This window comes from Terrapene carolina, unplaced genomic scaffold (genome assembly GCF_002925995.2).
Source record: "Terrapene carolina triunguis isolate 2854851 unplaced genomic scaffold, T_m_triunguis-2.0 Scaffold84, whole genome shotgun sequence".
NCBI classification, from domain to species: Eukaryota; Metazoa; Chordata; order Testudines; family Emydidae; genus Terrapene; species Terrapene triunguis.
Window position 1 is genome coordinate 702558 of NW_020664435.1, and position 17653 is coordinate 720210.

Genomic DNA, 17653 nt, shown 5'->3' on the forward strand with positions numbered 1-17653 from the left:
CATAACTATACTGGTGCTTGGCAGTGCTATAATGAAGCTGAACATTAAAAAAAAACCTCACAGCACAATCATTACATGAATTTCTGTCCACTTCCCCACCAGAGTATTAGAATTGTCAGACATAAGGAGAGAGGGATTTTCTAGATAAAATACGGTTATAATCCAATCCTGCAAAATTCCTACAGAAATACTCTAATCTGACTAAAATTCAGGATCCCAATGAAATGGCTTGCCTTGGTGATATGAGTTTATATTTATTTTTGCCTCCCCCTAGAACAGTGGTTCTCAACCTTTTTGGGCTTAGGAGCCATTTGTAAATATTTATGGCCTATCGTTACCCAGTAAAGTCTGGGGGTGGAGGCCCTGGGGTGGTTTCGGTCAGATCCTGCCCCCCGCCCTGGGGGCGGTCCTGCCTGGCACTCACCCCACAGTGGTGGCTCCTGCAGTTCCTGTGCTGTGAGGCTGACTGGGCTTGGCTCTCTGCTCCAGATGTTGCAACCTCTGGGGTTGCAGTGCGGCTTGGGTTTGGCCCCGCCCCCATGACTGGACCAAATTTGTGTGAGTGGAGTTGTGACCCTGCTCATGGGCTTACAGAGCCACTCACTCAAATTTGGCATACTTGGTCTCCTGTCATCATGAAGCTGGGCCAAACCTGATTGGCGCTGGGACCCCAGAGGTTGCAGTGCCTGGGGCAGGAAGTCCCTCCTGTGGCTTCAGTGGAGTTATTTTGACTACACTCCAGTGTAACAGAGCAGCGTCTGACCTTGGGGTTTTTTCCTCTCTCCTTTAAAATCAGAGTAAGTTCTCTCTCTCCTTCTAAAAACAGAGCTGGTATTACACTACTTATAATAATGTTTGATCAGTAGTGACTGACGAATAATATAGTTAAAATTGCAACACAGTTTCCCGGTTTCATACACTCATCATTTTCTTTTGGAATGAAATGTTTAGGGCTGCCAAATGATTTAAAAAATTAATCACAATTAATTGTGAGATTAAAAAAATAATTACGATTAATCGCAGTTTTAATCACACTGTTAAATAATAGAATACCATTTATTTAAATATTTTTGGATATCTTCTAGATTTTCAAATATATTGATTTCAATAACAACACAGAATACAAAGTTGACAGCGCTCACTTTATATTATTTTTTATTACAAATACTTGCACTGTAAAAAAGATAAACAAAAGAAATAGTATTTTTCAATTCACCTCATACAAGTACTGCAGTGCAATCTCTTTATTGTGAAAGTGCAACTTACAAATGTAGAATTTTTTTTTTACATGACTGTGCTCAAAAACAAAACAATATAAAACTTTAGAGCCTACGAGTCCACTCTGTCCTACATCTTGTTCAGTCAATCGTTAAGACAAACAAGTTTGTTCACATTTACGGGAGATAATGTTGCCCATTTCTTATTTAAAATGTCGCCTAAAAGTGGGAACAGGTGTTTGCATGGCACAGTTGTGGCCGGCGTTGCAAGGTATTTATGTGCCAGATATGCTAAGCATTTATATGCCCCTTCATGCTTCGACCACCATTCCAGAGGACATGCTTGCATGCTGATGACGGTTTCTGCTCAATAACAATCCAAAGCAGTGCTGACTGATGCACATTCATTTTCATCATCTGAGCCAGATGTCATCAACAGAAGGTTGATTTTCTTTTTTGATGGTTTTCTGTAGTTTTCTAATCGGAGTGTGTGACGTTCCCCTCTGGTGTTATCTGGACCGGTGATCTGCTAGGCCTCTCCAATCCTTGACTCTGGGAGCCAGCCTTACCCTGCTCTGCTGTGAGAACCCCCACTCCTGGGCTGTTCACGCACAGCCTCTGGCATGTAAGCTGCTCCCAGCTACTTGCAACCGAATGACACTAGCCTATCTCTCCGGTCCCAGACACAACCCTAGGAACCTCTGTCTTGCAGTGTCCAGTTATACCCGCTGGACGCTGCATGCTTATATAAGTTCGTCAATTTAATAAAGAAATTGATATGTACCAGGCTTGTTATCCCAAGGGGAGTCTCTGGCACGCTTCAAACCAAATGCACTGCTTCAGGTAGAATAAACAGATTTATTAACTACAAAGATCGATTTTAAGTGATTATAAGTCAAAACACAAGTCAGATTTGGTCAAATGAAATAAAAGCAAACTACTTTCAGTGCCCTTATAAACTTAGATGCTTCTCACCACAGACTGGCTGGTTGCCCTTCAGCCAGTCTCTCTCCTTTGATCAGCGCTTCAGTCGCTTGGTGTGGTGTCTGTAGATGTAGGTGGAAGAAAGAGGAAGAGCATGGCAAACATCTCCCTTTTATCATGTCCTTCCTTCCCTCTTGGCTTTGCCCCCCCTTTCAGAGTCAGGTGAGCATTACCTCATCGCAGTCCCAAACTGACCAAAGGAAGGGGGGTGACTCACTCGAGAGTCCAACAGATCCTTTGTTGTTGCCTAGGCCAGTGTCCTTTGTTCCTGTGAGGCTGGGCTGGGTTTGTTCCATACATGCCCTGATGAGGTGTGAACTGCCCCTCTGCTTCTGGAGTTTTTGCCTGGGCTTGCTTTAAGCCACGAGGACACATGATCAGCCTCATAACTATATACATGAAATTACAACCTATAACATTACCATAGCAACAATGCTCAGTACATCATGTGCCTGCCGAAGACACCCGACATGACAAACTTTGCATTAGATACCACACAATCATATTATAAGGATGAACATGGGGGGTGTAGGGTGTTCCCACGGGGTACAGAAAGTCACAAAGTGTTGCTCTTTTAAGATTTCTGACAGCATGTTCCACACCTCATCCCTCTCAGATTTGGGAAGGCTCTTCAGATTCTTAAACCTTGAGTTGAGTGCTAGCCTGTAGCTATCTTAAGAAATCTCATATTGGTACCTTCTTTGCGTTTTGTCAAATCTGCAATGAAAGTGTTGTTAAATTGAACAACATATGCCGGGGCGTCATCCGAGACTGCCATAACACAAAATATATGACAGAATGCAGGTAAAACCACGGAGCAGGAGACATACAATTCTCCCCCAAGGAGTTCAGTCACAAATTTAATTAATGCATTTTTCTTTAGAAATCTCACATTGGTACCTTCTTGGGTTTTGTCAGATCTGCAGCAAAAGTGTTCTTAAATCGAACATGTGCTGAGTCATCATCCAAGACTACTATAACATGAAATATATGGCAGAATGCGGGTAAAACAGAACCGAAGACATATAGTTCTCCCCAAAGGAGTTCAGTCACAAATTTAATGCATTATTTTTTAACAAGCATCATCAGCACGGAAGCATGTCCTCTGGAATGGTGGTCGAAGCATGAAGGGGAATACAAATGTTTATGTAAATACCTTGCAATGCCAGCTACAACAGTGCCATGCAAACGCCCATTCTCACTTTCAGGTGACATTGTAAATAAGAAGCGGGCAGCATTATCTCCTGCAAATGTAAACAAACTTGTTTGTCTTAGTGATTGGCTGAACAAGAAGTAGGACAGAGTGGACTTGTAGGCTCTAAAGTTTTACATTGTTTTGTTTTTGAGTGCAGTTATGTAACAAAAACAAATCTACATTTGTAAGTTGCACTTTCATGATAAAGAGATTGCACTACAGTGCTTGTATGAGGTGAACTGAAAAATACTACTGTATATACTCGTTCATAAGCCGAATATTTTTGGTAAAAAAGTGACACATCAAAGAGTGGGGGGCGGCTTATAAACAGGTCTACACCAAAATTTGATGATTTAAAACTCTATGGAATCACTGAATTGAATACCTAATACATTGTTGTTTTGTTTACCTGGAGCGTCTGCAGGCATGGAGCCCCTCAGCTCCCTGTGACCGCAGTTCACCATTCCCAGCCAATGGGAGCTTCCCGCAGCTCCTATTGGCTGGGAATGGCAAACCACGGACACTGGGAGCTGAGGGGCTCTGTGTCTCTGAATGCTCCAGGTAAACAAAACGTCCAGGCCCTCTTGTGGCTTACCCTAGCGGCCCAGGAGCCAGAGTTTGTCAACCCCTGAAATATAGGGTCGGCTTCTGAAAGGGTCATAGTTATTGCTATTTTTACCTAACTATCTTGGGGGGGTCGGCTTATAAAGGAACAGGCAAATGAACGAGTATATACGGTATTTCTTTTGTCTTTTTTTAGTGCAAATATTTGTAATAACAAATAATATAAAATGAGCACTGTACACTTTGTATTCTGTGTTGTAACTGAAATCAATACATTTGAAAATGTAGAAAAACATCCAAAATATTTAGAATAAATTTAAATTGGTATTCTATTATTGACAGTGCGATTTAAACTGCAATTAATCACAATTAATTTTGTAATCAAGTTAATTTGTTTTGAATTAATCATGTGAGTAAACTGCGATTAATTGACAGCCCTAGAAATTTTCCATGCTTGGTCTCTTAAGGATTGGAGTAAGACTAATTCCTGACAGGGACCATCTGTTTGTTAAGTGGGTATACAACACCTAGCTCAATAGGGCCCTCTTGCATTTCCTTTGTCAGGCTGCTGATGGTCATATTCCATTTTACAGGGATCATGTGTAAGGCCTGACCATTCTGGCTTTGCGACTGGTATCCAGGGAAAAGAGTTAACCCAGGATCTGCTATTTGTAATGTAGATGCACTGTATTCCTGCAGAACCTTCCCTCTGCCAGCAGCAGGGGGTGGCATTGGGGAGGAGCAGCTGGGTTTGGGTTTTCCTCCTGCCTTTGCTAATGGGGTTCCCGTATTAGCCTCTAGCTGTTATGTTTAATTCTCTGCCTAAAAGTTGCTCAGCACACTTTTCAAGCCCTGCCTAATGTGATTTGTCCTCTGCCAAATTTCTGAGGAATGGGAGTGTCTCTCACCGAAGAAACGTGAAACTCAAACCTTGCAATTTAGGAACACAGCCGGAGTACAGATTTACAAAGTGCAAATATTAGAACAACAAACAAAGCCTAAACTAAAAAAAAAAAATTAAACTAGAATAAATATCATAAATACTTAATGCCTGTACGCTGTAGCTATAGAAAACATTACTGTCTCTTGTCACCTAGTAATCTGAGTTTGGCTGCATCTCACTGACCAATTCCAGATGAGGACACATCTGGACTGAATGAGAGGATTTCAAAATACACCTCCCAAAATGTCAAAGAAAATTCAATTACAGCTAGTTAATTTTTCTAGACTTCATTAATTAACCTTGTACATTTCTCTGCCTTTCCTCTCAACTCCACTAACCCATTTGTCCCATTATTCCCTCCTTGCATACTTGCTTCACTGGCCCTTCTCGCACACAAATTCATCCCACATTATCTGATACCTCTTTGGTTTCCTGCTCCTTTCCCTCTTATATCCCCTTATTTCTAAGACATGGGCTACCTGAAATATTTTGCTCCCACAGCTCTGGATCTCTGAGTGGTTCTTTCCTTCCACCACCATCCCAAATAAAACAATCCAACGTTGGCAAAGCCACGCAAAGAGAGCTAGTAAAGAGGCACAGAACCAACCTACCTATCAGTGGGAAACACGGCTCTCACACAGCACCAGGCCAGACTTGTGAGCCACTGGACTGGGGTAAAGAAAATTCTCCCACTACTCACAACACACTGTCATCAGGCAGCTGGCAACCTAAACCGAGGGCTTTCAATCCTTAAGTCAGGTGTTTTAAGTCAAGTCCTTACTATTCCTTTAACACACCACCTCTTTGCAGTTAATAAGTATCTCTGAGGTAGGGTTGCCAATTTTGTTTGGATGTATTCCTGGAGGTTTCTTCATGACATAATCTTTAATTAAATATTAATTTTTAATTCCTAGAGACTCCAGAGGAATCCTGGAGAGTTGGCAACCCTACTTTGAGGGACACCTATGCCAAATCCAAATTACATTCATTCACAACTCAGCAAATGGCCATTGGCTCACTTGGCCAGGGAAGTCTGCCCGGGTCACTGTTTTAGAACTGTGTTTGTTTTCAGATGCTCGACTCTTTATTTTGCATAAAGCAGCAGCATCTCAAAACCTACTACAGGGATGAAATCTCTGGAAAGGAACCGCAAGGGGCAGCCACAGAACCCAACAAGCGACCCCGAAGCTTGAGCTGTAGAAGTGTGTTGCAGTCATTGGCTTCATTCACCTCACCTAGCCCTCACCCACAACCGTGTGACATGCCCCCCCAGCACTGTGATCCCCCTCGCCCTCCTGTCCCCGGACGCCCCCCCCCCCAGCCCTGTGACCCCCCCATCTCTCCTGCCTGCAGCACTGCGAGCCCCCCGCCCCAGCAGCGCCCCCCGGCCCCAGGCGCAGCAGGGTGAGCGCGGCGCGCGCAGGACTCACCGCGGCGGCGGGGAGGACGCGCGTGGGGACACGGAGTGAAAAGGGAGGAGCGAGGCCGCCTGGCCGGGACCCGGCGCTGCTGCTGCCCCGAGCGGGCCGGAGCCCCGCGCTGCTCGGTGCCCCCGGGAACTGGGAGAGCGGCTCGGCCGGGCGCTTCCCCTTCGCGGCACCGTGCAGGAGCCCGACGCTGACTGAGCGAGCTGCCCCGCCAGCAGCCGCGGAGAGCGAGACGATGTCGCAACACCAAGGCGTCTCCCCCTTCCCCTCCCCCGAGGGCGCCAGCAGCAGCACCCTCTGCGGCCGGCGGGCCTGCCGGGGCTCACCGCGCTCCAGCCACGGGGAGCTGCCCTGCTGCAGGGGCTCAGCTCCGCGGACGATCAGGCCCTAGGACACGCCTTGTCTGGTGCCTAGCGTCCTGCCAGCCCTGCCCGGCTGCAGCGGAGCGGCTGTGAGCGAGGACATCACCTACCCCGGCGTCTAGGAGAGACGGGCAGCGTTTGGGACACGCTCCCGCAGCGCCCCCTGAAACGGGAGCCAGGGCCGCGCTCCCCCCTGCACGCAGCCAGCAGCGGCGGAAAACGTTCAGCAGGCGGCGTTAGCCATACAGCCCGCTGGAATAACTAGGGAAGGAAGAGCTACACCCATCTCCCAGCCACAACCCATCCTGCAGCTGGGCAGGGGGTTACACTAGATGAGCCTGGTGGTTCCTTCTGCTCTGTGGTTCTAGGATTCTACAGAGTACCTGGACTGGAGAGAGCCCAGCGAGGGCCAGCTCACTTTGGAGGGAGAGACTAGGCTCATTTTTAATACAAACACTGTTCACTTTTTAAAGCTGTTTCTAAGATACACCTCTACCTCGATATAACGCTGTCCTCGGGAGCCAAAAAATCTTACCGCGTTATAGGTGAAACCGCGTTATATCGAACTTGCTTTGATACACCGGCGTGTGCAGCCCCGCCCCCCGGAGCACTGCTTTACAGCGTTATATGCGAATTCATGTTATATCGGGCCCCGTTATATCGGGGTAGAGGTGTATTTGTATCCGGGCCATTATGTCTAGCGGAAGAGCTGGAGGCACACCTCACCATACAGTAATGGCTGAAGCAGCATGCTACTGCATCCAAAGTTTCCAAGATGTGGAAAAACGAGCCCACAGAAAGATAGGGCTGATTAGTACTACTTTTGCTTATACACTTGAACTTGCAAGAAGAATGAGGATATATTTTAGGGCAGGGCAACCTGATACTGTTGTTCCTACAGTTGTCTACAATGCAGAAGGTGATAACTTCCCTACCAGTTGTTTGCATTTGCCACATAGAAGAGCTATCATAGGTGTTAGGATGACACCTGCCTCTGGAAATTTCCACTACATGCATCTGTCGAAGTGGGTATTCACCCACAAAAGTTTACGCTCCAATACATCTGTTAGTCTATAAGGTGCCACAGGACTCTTTGTCGCTTACCACAAAAACAGGACCTTTAGCTATCAGCCTGCAAGCTGTTCAGCCTCCACCCCAAACCCCATGCTTTTTAAAGACAAGGAACAGACAAAAACAAGAATTACACAAGCTTGAAGTGTAAAACTTTCACAATAAAGATTTCAAAAAGTATTTTTCATGACCCACCACCGTTTAGGCTAAGTTACATCAATAAATTAGGACACTGGTAGGTCAGTGCAGGACAGCATGTTCCTTGGATCAAATATAGTAGAGGTATAATTGCATTTTTGCCCTTGCTTCCATAGAAATCTTTGATCTCTTGTGCCAGTGGCATAAGTACTGGATCCCCAGCATTGCTCCTTTTCTACATGATTTGCAACTATATTGTCCTTTGAAAGTTTCCTTTTTCTTCCTCTTGACAATTATTTTGGCCTTAATCTTTAGTAATAAAGCTAAGCATATATGATGGTACATTATGTTTGTAAACAACGTAAGTTATACATTTTTTTAAAAATAATTTAATTGGAGCTGCTAAAGCAGGGGTGGGCAAACTATGGCCCGTGGACCACGTCTGGCCCATCAGACCTTTTAATCCGGCCCTCAAGCTCCCGTCGGGGAGTGGGGTCGGGGGCTTGCTCTCTCCGCGCAGCTCCCGGAAGCAGCAGCATGTCCCCCTTCCGGCTCCTACATGTAGGGGCAGCCAGGGGGCTCTGCATGCTGCCTCTGCCCGAAGCACCGCCTCCGCAGCTCCCATTGACCGGGAACTGCAGCGGTGGCACCTGCAGATGGGGCAGCACGCAGAGCTACCCGGCCAGCACCACACCTCTGCGTGTGCCAGAGGGGGGACATGCTGCTGCTTCTGGGAGCTGCTTGAGGTAAGTGCCACCTGGAGCCTGCACCCCTGAAATCCTCCCATGCCCCAATGCCCTGTCCCAGCCTGCACCCCAAACCTCTCATCCCCAGCCCCACCAGAGCCTGCACCCCAGCCAGAGCCCTCATTCCCCCGCACCCCAACCCCCAATTTCATGAGCATTCATGGCCTGCCATACAATTTCCATACCCAGATGTGGCCCTCGGGCCAGAAAGTTTGCCCACCCCGTTCTAAAGTAACAATTTTAAAGATGGCAGTTTCAAATTATCTTAGGCAAAAATGATTCTTACAGTTATAAAGAATCTTTATTTAAAAAACTGATCTTTTCTATGCACACATACACAGTGCACATAGATTAATTTACAGATGCATTAAAAAAAAAACAATGCCCAATATGACAACTTTCACTTATGCATTCATACAAACAGCTTTAGCCTACACATGCTACACTGAGCATTCTTGAATCAAGAGGACTTTTCATTCTCTGTGCACTATATAGACACACAAGTAATCTGGCAATCGCAATCTTTTTTATTTACTCCAACTTTCAGTGCATAGATATTTATATTTTACACTCACAGACCATGGGAATTAGATGGGGCCCAAATGAAAGGCATAAACTTTGGAGATGTTCACATGACGTGGATGGGAAGTGCACTGCTATGGCACATGTTCAATATGGAAGTTTATGAGGGGAAGACAAGGTAAATTATAAGTTCCTCTGTGTATGTTGTCAGATGTCATAATCAATCACATAGTAACTTTGAAGATAACACATATCCCCTTTATATCAAGGACAAATCCTTTGCATACGGATCTTAAATACAAAAGAAAAAAAAAAAGACATTCAGTCTTTTTGTATTTCCCAAAGTTGTTCAATTGCCCACTTTCCCCAGAAGTAATCATTCAATTTAATCTGAAAGTATCACAAGATCAGGAATTCGTGCAAGATTTACAATACTCTGATTTGAGCTAGGCTACAGCTACCATGAAGAGAGACTCAGTGTTTCTTTATTGGGGCCTAATCCAAACCCAATGAGGTCAATGAAGAGATTCCTATGGGCTTTCATCAAGCCTTAGGTCTGCTTCCTGCAGAAGTCAGGAAGTTCAAGGCATTCAATGATTTAAGGGGAAAAAATCAAGTAGTTAGCCAACTCTTTAGAATTTTAAAAAAATCCATTCAAGAGAGTTATTTTATCTGACTTGGTTCATCCACTTCTAGCAATACCACAAAACAGTACGCCATTACAGGTAGAATGCTGTCCTTCTGTTGTACTTAAAAGTACTGCACAGGATCTTTTCAGGGGGAATAAGGCAAAGCGCCACATTTATTGGAAATACCTGTATCAATCAACACTGTATCATATGCATATTATATAAGTACTATAACTGCACTGGCCAGGTGAGTTAGATGGGGGAGGGGTGGAGCCAGGCTTTTGCCAATCCGGATCGATGCTCCGATGTTGACAAGACGAGACCCGGGGTCCTCTGCAAGACACCTCACATTTATAGCAGCTTCCCTCTCATGCAAATCTATACCAGATTCAAAAATCTGTATCTGTGTCCGTTGGTCCTTTGTGCTGCTTCTTTCTGGGTGTTGTCCCAATGCTATTCAAAGAAAGTGTTTTCAAAAGAAGGTGCTTGCTTCTAACCCCCAAGGCCGTCAATATGTCTGCTCTTCTTTAGTGTGCCCACTTGACAAGTTTTATTGTTCTTGGGTTTGGATTCCTTCCCCTCTCCAACTATTGCAGCAGTCTGGAGGTGCTTGCCTTCCACGCCTTTACTCATTCAGACCTGGTTCATTCAACAGGGCAATTGATTAAAAGGGGGGTGGGAGGGATCTTATTCTTCTCCTAGCAAAAAGACATTTAACATTATACCAAGGCTCAATACAAAGTTTTCTATATAAGGATCTGATACAAAGTTGTATGAAATTAGAAGCATAATACAAAGTCATATGAAAGTTATGTGAAGATGCTTAATGCAGAGATTTATCTACACTTCGCTGGTAACTTCCTTAAGGGCATGAGTTGCCTTTTAGACCAGTGGTTCTCAAAGCCAGTCCGCCGCTTGTTCAGGGAAAGCCCTTGGCGGGCCGGGCCAGTTTGTTTACCTGCCGCGTCCGCAGGTTCGGCCAATCGCAGCTCCCACTGGCCGCGGTTCGCCGCTCCAGTCATTGGTTCAATGACTCTCAGCACCCCTGCTACAGAAGTTAGATATGTAAAAATCCAAATCGGTATCAGCTTAATTCCCCGCTTTACATCCCAATGAACCTTATGTACATTTGGGAAAAAAAAGTTTTTTTAAACCTGCTTGGAGAACTGTGTGCACAGCACTTAAGAACTGTAGTTTGATCCTGCAACTCTTAATCCTAGAACACAGCAGCATGTGCACATGACTACCAAGATGGCTTTTCTCTTTAGTTCTGCTTATAGATGTATTAAAGAACTATATGAACTTTACCAGCACTGTACGAGAACTACAGAAAGTTAAGCTCAATTTGCAAAGATTTACGTGCTTAGCTTTAGATGTGGTACATACAGTTAAGCATGTACATAGGTCTTCGCAAGCTTAGGACCTTAAATTGCATATTCAATCCAATACCTTACTGAACTACACAAACGTGTCAAGTTTGCCCTTCTTTATCAAAGAAGGAAATTATTGCTAATCAGTATATTGAGAAGACAGATGCCTAAATCAAAATGAAAAATTCATATATTCCAAGAGCAGAAAGGACCACAGTGAATCTAATCTGACCTCCGGTATAACACAGGCTATAGAATTAAATCAGGCAAGGAAGTGGAACTGGAAATATTTTGGGGATACTTTTCTACTGAGTTGTTGTTTCTTTCTCTTTAATAGCAGCTTCAATTTCTTCAAAGATTGATAATGGTCCTGCATAGTTGTTCGTTTCTATAGCTTCTAATTTCTTCTGATAGGCAGTTGGCAAGTCATTCTGTTTTGCACCCATACAGATGACCTACAATTAAAAGAAAAACTTTTAACATCACTTTACAATAAAAGAGTTAGATCACACAAACCTTTACTTGTGTAAAAATAGTACCATTTAAGGTGATGGGACTAAAACCAAACCCTATGTACACCCTACCTAACCAGAAAAAGGAAGGCAGCCAAAGACACCATGAAGACTACTAACGATCTCTCTAGTGCCAATATAATTAACCTGAAGCAGCTCAGATACTGCCAGGATGGGTACTAGTACAAAACCCCTAGGAGGCTACTGTGTAAGGCACTGAGAGATCAGGCACTTAATGAGTCAATTAATACTCCTGGGGGAATTCTGCATTACTGTGCATGCGCAGAATTCATGTCCCCCACAGATTTCTTTGACAGAAATATGACATCTGACAGGGAAGCAAAGGGAAGCTGCAAGAGCGGTCACATACCCCTCCCTGGCAGCACAGGCAGGTTGGTTTATGTGTCCGGAGCAGCCAGTAGAGACATAAATCACCGCGGTGCTGGTGCTGGGCAGTCGTGTGAGAGAGAGAGAGACAGACAGACAGACAGACAGACCCTCTCGCTCTCTACTGTAGCATGCTCAGCGTGGAGGGGCAGAGCTTCGAGGAGGTAGGTGTAGGACAGGCTCTGTCCCCTCAAGCAGAGCAGAATGTAGCAGCCTGCCTGCTTAGTGAATGCTGCTTTGTCTTTGTGAATTCCCCCAGGAATATAAAACAGGTGTAAAAGTTTTAAGGCTCCTTTACATTGCCAGAGTAGTGTAAAGGACAGTATGGCCTTATAAATGCTTATGTTCCTTTAGTGATCAGAACTGGTCTTTTTGGACTGAAAAAATTCTTATCAAAATGTGTTCCATGAATTGTTTTCTACTTCCTTTTCTGGAGATGGTCAGTAGCCAATATAAATTGAGAGTTTGATTCCCCAGTCCTCACTTACTCTTCAGTTACTTATGATGTAACACTGAGCATACGGCTGCATATATTTGTTGACTAATAACTAGAAATAAAGGGTGAAACCTATCTACATTACTATTAGGTATTTGGGGTTTCCTCCAATGCTCCCTCCTCCTATTCTCCATCCATTGTAGTGTAGTTTAAATAAATTACCAAAATAATTGAAAGCACAGTGATTATATTGCATTATTTTGACAAATAAAATATGCAGAATTTTAAAATTTTTGTGCACAAAAATTTTAATTTTTTCGCACAGAATTCCCCCAGGAGCAAATTAATTTCCACCTTTAAGATATAGGATTTCAGTCTTCAACCAGCCTTAGCATAAGTTCTTCTAAGTGAGAAGTAATTATAACGCTTGAGTTATTACAGAAAAATCCTGAGATGGTACACCAACAGCTGCTGGGTCTTTCTAATTTGAATGGACAGTGGTGAATATGAGTAAGAACTACAGTAGCAAAGAAGCCATTTAGATGTCGCATACGTGAAGACAGTTTCTCTACTGTTTATTTTACTGAAGCTTTCCTTCCCCCACATAAGATAAATGAAAAAGTGTGTAGTGTAAGCCAAAACTATTCATGGGAAGTGAAAAGAAAAATACAGGAAATTACTGGGGTGGAGGTTACAAAAATAAAAACCGCTTATCCCAGGTACCGAAGATACCACACAGACGTACACACAGTGCACTTAGTCACTGACACAGCCATATGACATGAACAGCCCTACTTGTCCTCTTAAATAAAATCCTTTCACGTAGAAGAAAAAGGTAGAAGAGAGCCATAGGAAAACTAAGAGAAATTAGACTGAGAGAACACTTCCCTTACAGAAGGCAGTGTCAGAGTTGACGCAACTACAACGAAGAGTCAAATTTGGTTTGAGTCCCTGACAATACAATTGTTTTGAGAGAGGGAAGCCAGTGAGAAAAGAGAACTGATATAATTACTACTATAAACAGATACATATGCATGTTTTAAAAGCTCAGGCAGCAAGATACTATTGTGATGACAGACTCTGCCTAGTAGGTTAAAAAGCGTAGGGCAGAGAATTTAATACACAAGCCAGGAAGTTACAATTCCTGTAACAGTCAGTTTTGTCACAAAAATACATGACTAACTGTACATATGTAGTACTGTATTATATTACAGTGTATACAGTTAGATGACTGCCTTGTAAAGTTTTACTTGTAAGGGGTAATTTTGTTTGTCAAATAAAAGATCAGTTTTTCCATTATCTTGGTATACATGCAGTATGGCAAGGAGAGCCCCAGACTATATATAAATTATCAACCTTGATGTTTGTATTAGCATAGTTGTATTTCTTCAAACAGCTCGCCCCAAAGATCTGTCTGGGAGAAAAGTAAGGGGGAAGTGATGGCTGCCAGCACACTAGGGTTGCCTGGGTTAGCGTTCTTTAACAAAAAAAACAGATTCTGATCCTGCAAGCTGATCCACATGGATGGACCCCAGGGCAAAAGGTGTGACATATGCATAGGGGTTATAGGATCAAGCCCAGTTAGTTATTTTCAGTAGAAAGTCACTATGGTAGCTTGTTGCTTTTATCTGTAATTCTGATTAGCTAAACATTTCTAGACATGTAGTCACACCACCTCTGGATAGGGCCTCAGACCTCACCAGCTAAGCAAGTCAGGACTGCTCAGTGCTTAGGCATACCTCCAAGAAGAGTCAGTGTGCTGCAGAGTGGTGTTGATGATATCGCACATGGAACTTTTTCTTCCAAACCAGTACTAAATCTGGGGACACAGATCAGCGTACACGTCGTGCTCCCAAGCAGTACCCGGCCCAAGCCAGGGAAGCTAATGATCCAACCAGCAGTCCAAATTCAGTCATGAATCCTGGTCACATGACACTTGAGGGACACTGCGCATATGCTAAGAAGAAGTACTAGACCAATCAGGGGCGGCTCTATGTATTTTGCCGCCCCAAGCACGGCAGTCAGGCAGCCTTCGGCGGCGTGCCTGCGGGAGGTCCGCTGGTAACGCGGATTCGGCAGCATGCCTGCGGGAGGTCCGTCGGTCCCGCGCCTTTGGCGTACCCGCCGCTGAATTGCCGCCGAAACCGCGGGACCGGCGGACCTCCCACAGGCATGCCGCCGAAGGCAGCCTGACTGCCGCCCTCATGGCGACCAGCAGGCTGCCCACCGCGGCTTGCTGCCCCAGTGCCTGGAGCCACCCCCGAGACCAATGCCCCAGAACAGTGTTACAGGGCCTGTGATGTTGGAGATGTCAAGCCAAGATACTAACTACCTTTAGTCATGAAAGATTCTATGGCACTTTTTACAAGAGTGGAGATATTAATATCTATGTCCTCGCCAGATTCCAGGTCAGGGTGTTAAGTTCTGTCCACTAAAATTCCCTTTGTGGCTTCAGTTTAGGACAGTGATCTTTTCTATCCCAAACTATTTTGTAAAGTTGCTTAGTGCTTTTGAGCAGCTGATACAACCTCACAGGTGGTTGCAAATGAATTGAGGAAGAAGCAATTCATGGGTGAGAGCACATGCTTTACGTACAATAGCCCAGATTTACCTTTTGTTTAGTTTCACTGAAGTCAGCAGACTAACAATAGGGATGTATCGGTTTGATACGTTTGGAAAGAATTGAAATGCTATTTTAAGAGAGACTATGCTATATAACAAATGCTGTTGTAAGAGACTATTATAAGTGGCAAGTAGTAATACAATATCCACTTCAGTTCACGCTCTTTTTAGATGATGCCTACTTTTTTATACTGTGGTGATGGGAGATCACAGACACAATCATTCATCTGATAACTTCGACAGGTCAGTACTTTTCCCTCTTGAGTTGGAACGTTGACTTCTATTGGACTGTAAATACCATCTTCAACTCCTTCTTGCCTGTAAAGAATCAAAACATTTCCTTTCATTCTGAACCACCAATACAGGGGAGAAAACTAACATGTATTTGAATAGGTGAGTTTTAGCATGTTAAATGCAAGGTGGCTTTTCGGCTGCAGTACTGAGTAATATTAATATATTCCAATAATTTTGATCAATACTTGTATCTCGGAGTACTGAAATCAAAAAGTGAACAATACCATTGGCTTATTTTTTAGATCCAGAACAAATAGCGTAACAGCAAGCCTATCCCTGTAACCATGCAAGTTAACAGCAACGTTACTTTCTGCACCTCTTGGGAATCAGTTAATGTTTGGTATATAAATAAAATTGGATAATCCACAATATGCACACAACGAAATTATGAGAATTAAAAGACAATGCCAGAATCATTAAGTTCCACTTTGATAATGAAACAACTGCAAAATTTTACCTTGCCCCTTTAATTATTTTTAAATAGAGAGATAATTCTAAAGTGAGGAAACTCCCAAAGCACATCCTTGTGAACAACCCAGCACACCCATCAACATGCCCAGACCTTGTAGTTTGTATGTAGAACTTGCACAATAGCAGTGAGCTACAAGACTGTATCGAGAACCGCCATAACTAGTTTCTTTCAAAAGAAAGATTTGCCCAAGGGCAGGGGGAGGACAGTGGATTAAAAACACAGTGCTAAAAAGTTAAAATTAGCTTCTAATACAAATCTAAATAAATTGGCAGTAATGGGTGAACTTAGTTCAAATGTCATGAGATCAGGGATAGCATTTAGATACGATAGTTAACTGCTTAGCTGTACACGACAGGTAAAAACGTGACCACTTAGAATACCCTGTCTAGGTTTTAGCAGTATTCATCACAATGGTATCCGAGTATCTGACCAATTATATTTTCAAATTAAAACAACATCTAATCACTTTTACAAGTGATTTAACATACTAGCAGAGTATGGCCCCAGCTGGCTCACTGCAGGCAGACCCATATGCCTGCATGGAACTAACAGGAAGATTGCAGCCTACAAACAAATGGAATGTAAACCTTAGAAACAGATTTCTGGGTCATAGCAGGGGGAAGAAAGATGACAAGCCAATAGTGTCTTTTGCTGGGATTTAAAAGAAAAAGTGTCAGGTCAAACAAACTTTATGAAATGTAAATTTTAGGCTAAGACAAAACCTCCAAAAACTTACAATCAAGAGAAGTGCTACCAAGGAAAGCAAAGACACAAAGATCCCTCTCCCTTGTTTGCAACCCAAGCATTGTATTGTAGGGTTACCATACGTCCGGATTTTCCCGGACATGTCCGGCTTTTTGGGCCTCAAATCCCCGTCCGGGGGGAAATCCCAAAAAGCCGAACATGTCCGGGAAAATAGGGAGGGGCCGGCGGTGCTGGGCCGGGGGTGCTCGGCCGGGGGCTGGCCCGGGGCCCAGGGGTGCGGGGGCCGAGCCGGGCCCGGGGGTGCTGGGCCGGGGGCCGCTCGGCCGGGGGTGTGGGCCGGGGGCCGGCACCCCAGGAGCCGAGCCAGGCTGGAGACACTGGGGCCGGGGCCGGCCGCCGGAGGGAGCCGTTTGGTTGGGGGGGCTAGACTGGGCCGCGCCTCCTCCCCCCACCCCCCGCCAGCTTATCTGCTGCCTGCTTCAGGCTTCCCGCGAATCAAATGTTCGCGGGAAGCAGGGGAGGGGGCGGAGTTGGGGCGGGGACTTTGGGGAAGGGGTGGAGTTGGAGCGGGGGCGGGGCCCCGTGGAGTGTCCTCTTTTTGGACACTCAAAATATGGTAATCCTATTGTATTGTTTAGCTAGTAAATAAGGAACTAAAAGTGAAATTGACTACACATTATCCAAAAACAGAAGTAACAAAGACTACTTTCATTGTCCATGCTGAGAAAAAGTGCAAAAAGTGAACACACACAGTAAAAAGCAAAACTGGATTTTTCAGGTTTAATAATCCAACATAATTTAAGGAAAGCTAATCTATTTTTTAGCTACAACTATGTCCCAATCCTGCAGACACTTACGAATGGGTGCAACTACAAAGAGAAAACAGTTCCACTGATTTCAGCAGGACTATTTGATGTCTGTGCTTAACTCTACACCAGGGGTCGGCAACCTACGGCACGCGTGCCAAACACGGCACGCGAGCCGATTTTGAGTGGCACGCTGCCTGCCCACTGAGAGGAGGAGGAGGAGGAGGGGCGGAGGGGCCGGAAAGCGCCAA

At 44.5% G+C, this 17653-nt stretch overlaps 2 protein-coding genes across 2 annotated transcripts in view; both read right to left on the reverse strand.

The window, feature by feature from the left end:
- Positions 1-6529, reverse strand: part of NOD1 (nucleotide binding oligomerization domain containing 1) — a 50971-nt gene extending 44442 nt beyond the window's left edge. Inside the window, exon 1 of the mRNA XM_026649358.2 lies at positions 6334-6529. The gene's annotated coding sequence lies outside the window, so the exon portion shown is untranslated. The remainder of the gene's footprint in view (positions 1-6333) is intronic.
- A 4243-nt stretch (positions 6530-10772) lies between these two features.
- The window catches only part of GGCT (gamma-glutamylcyclotransferase), a 16750-nt gene continuing 9869 nt past the window's right edge, over positions 10773-17653 (reverse strand). Inside the window, exons 3-4 of the mRNA XM_029910989.1 lie at positions 15308-15443; positions 10773-11623 (exon numbers count right to left, since the gene is read on the reverse strand). Of these exons, the coding sequence (XP_029766849.1) occupies positions 11474-11623; positions 15308-15443 (286 nt within the window). The 3' untranslated portion in view covers positions 10773-11473. The remainder of the gene's footprint in view (positions 11624-15307; positions 15444-17653) is intronic.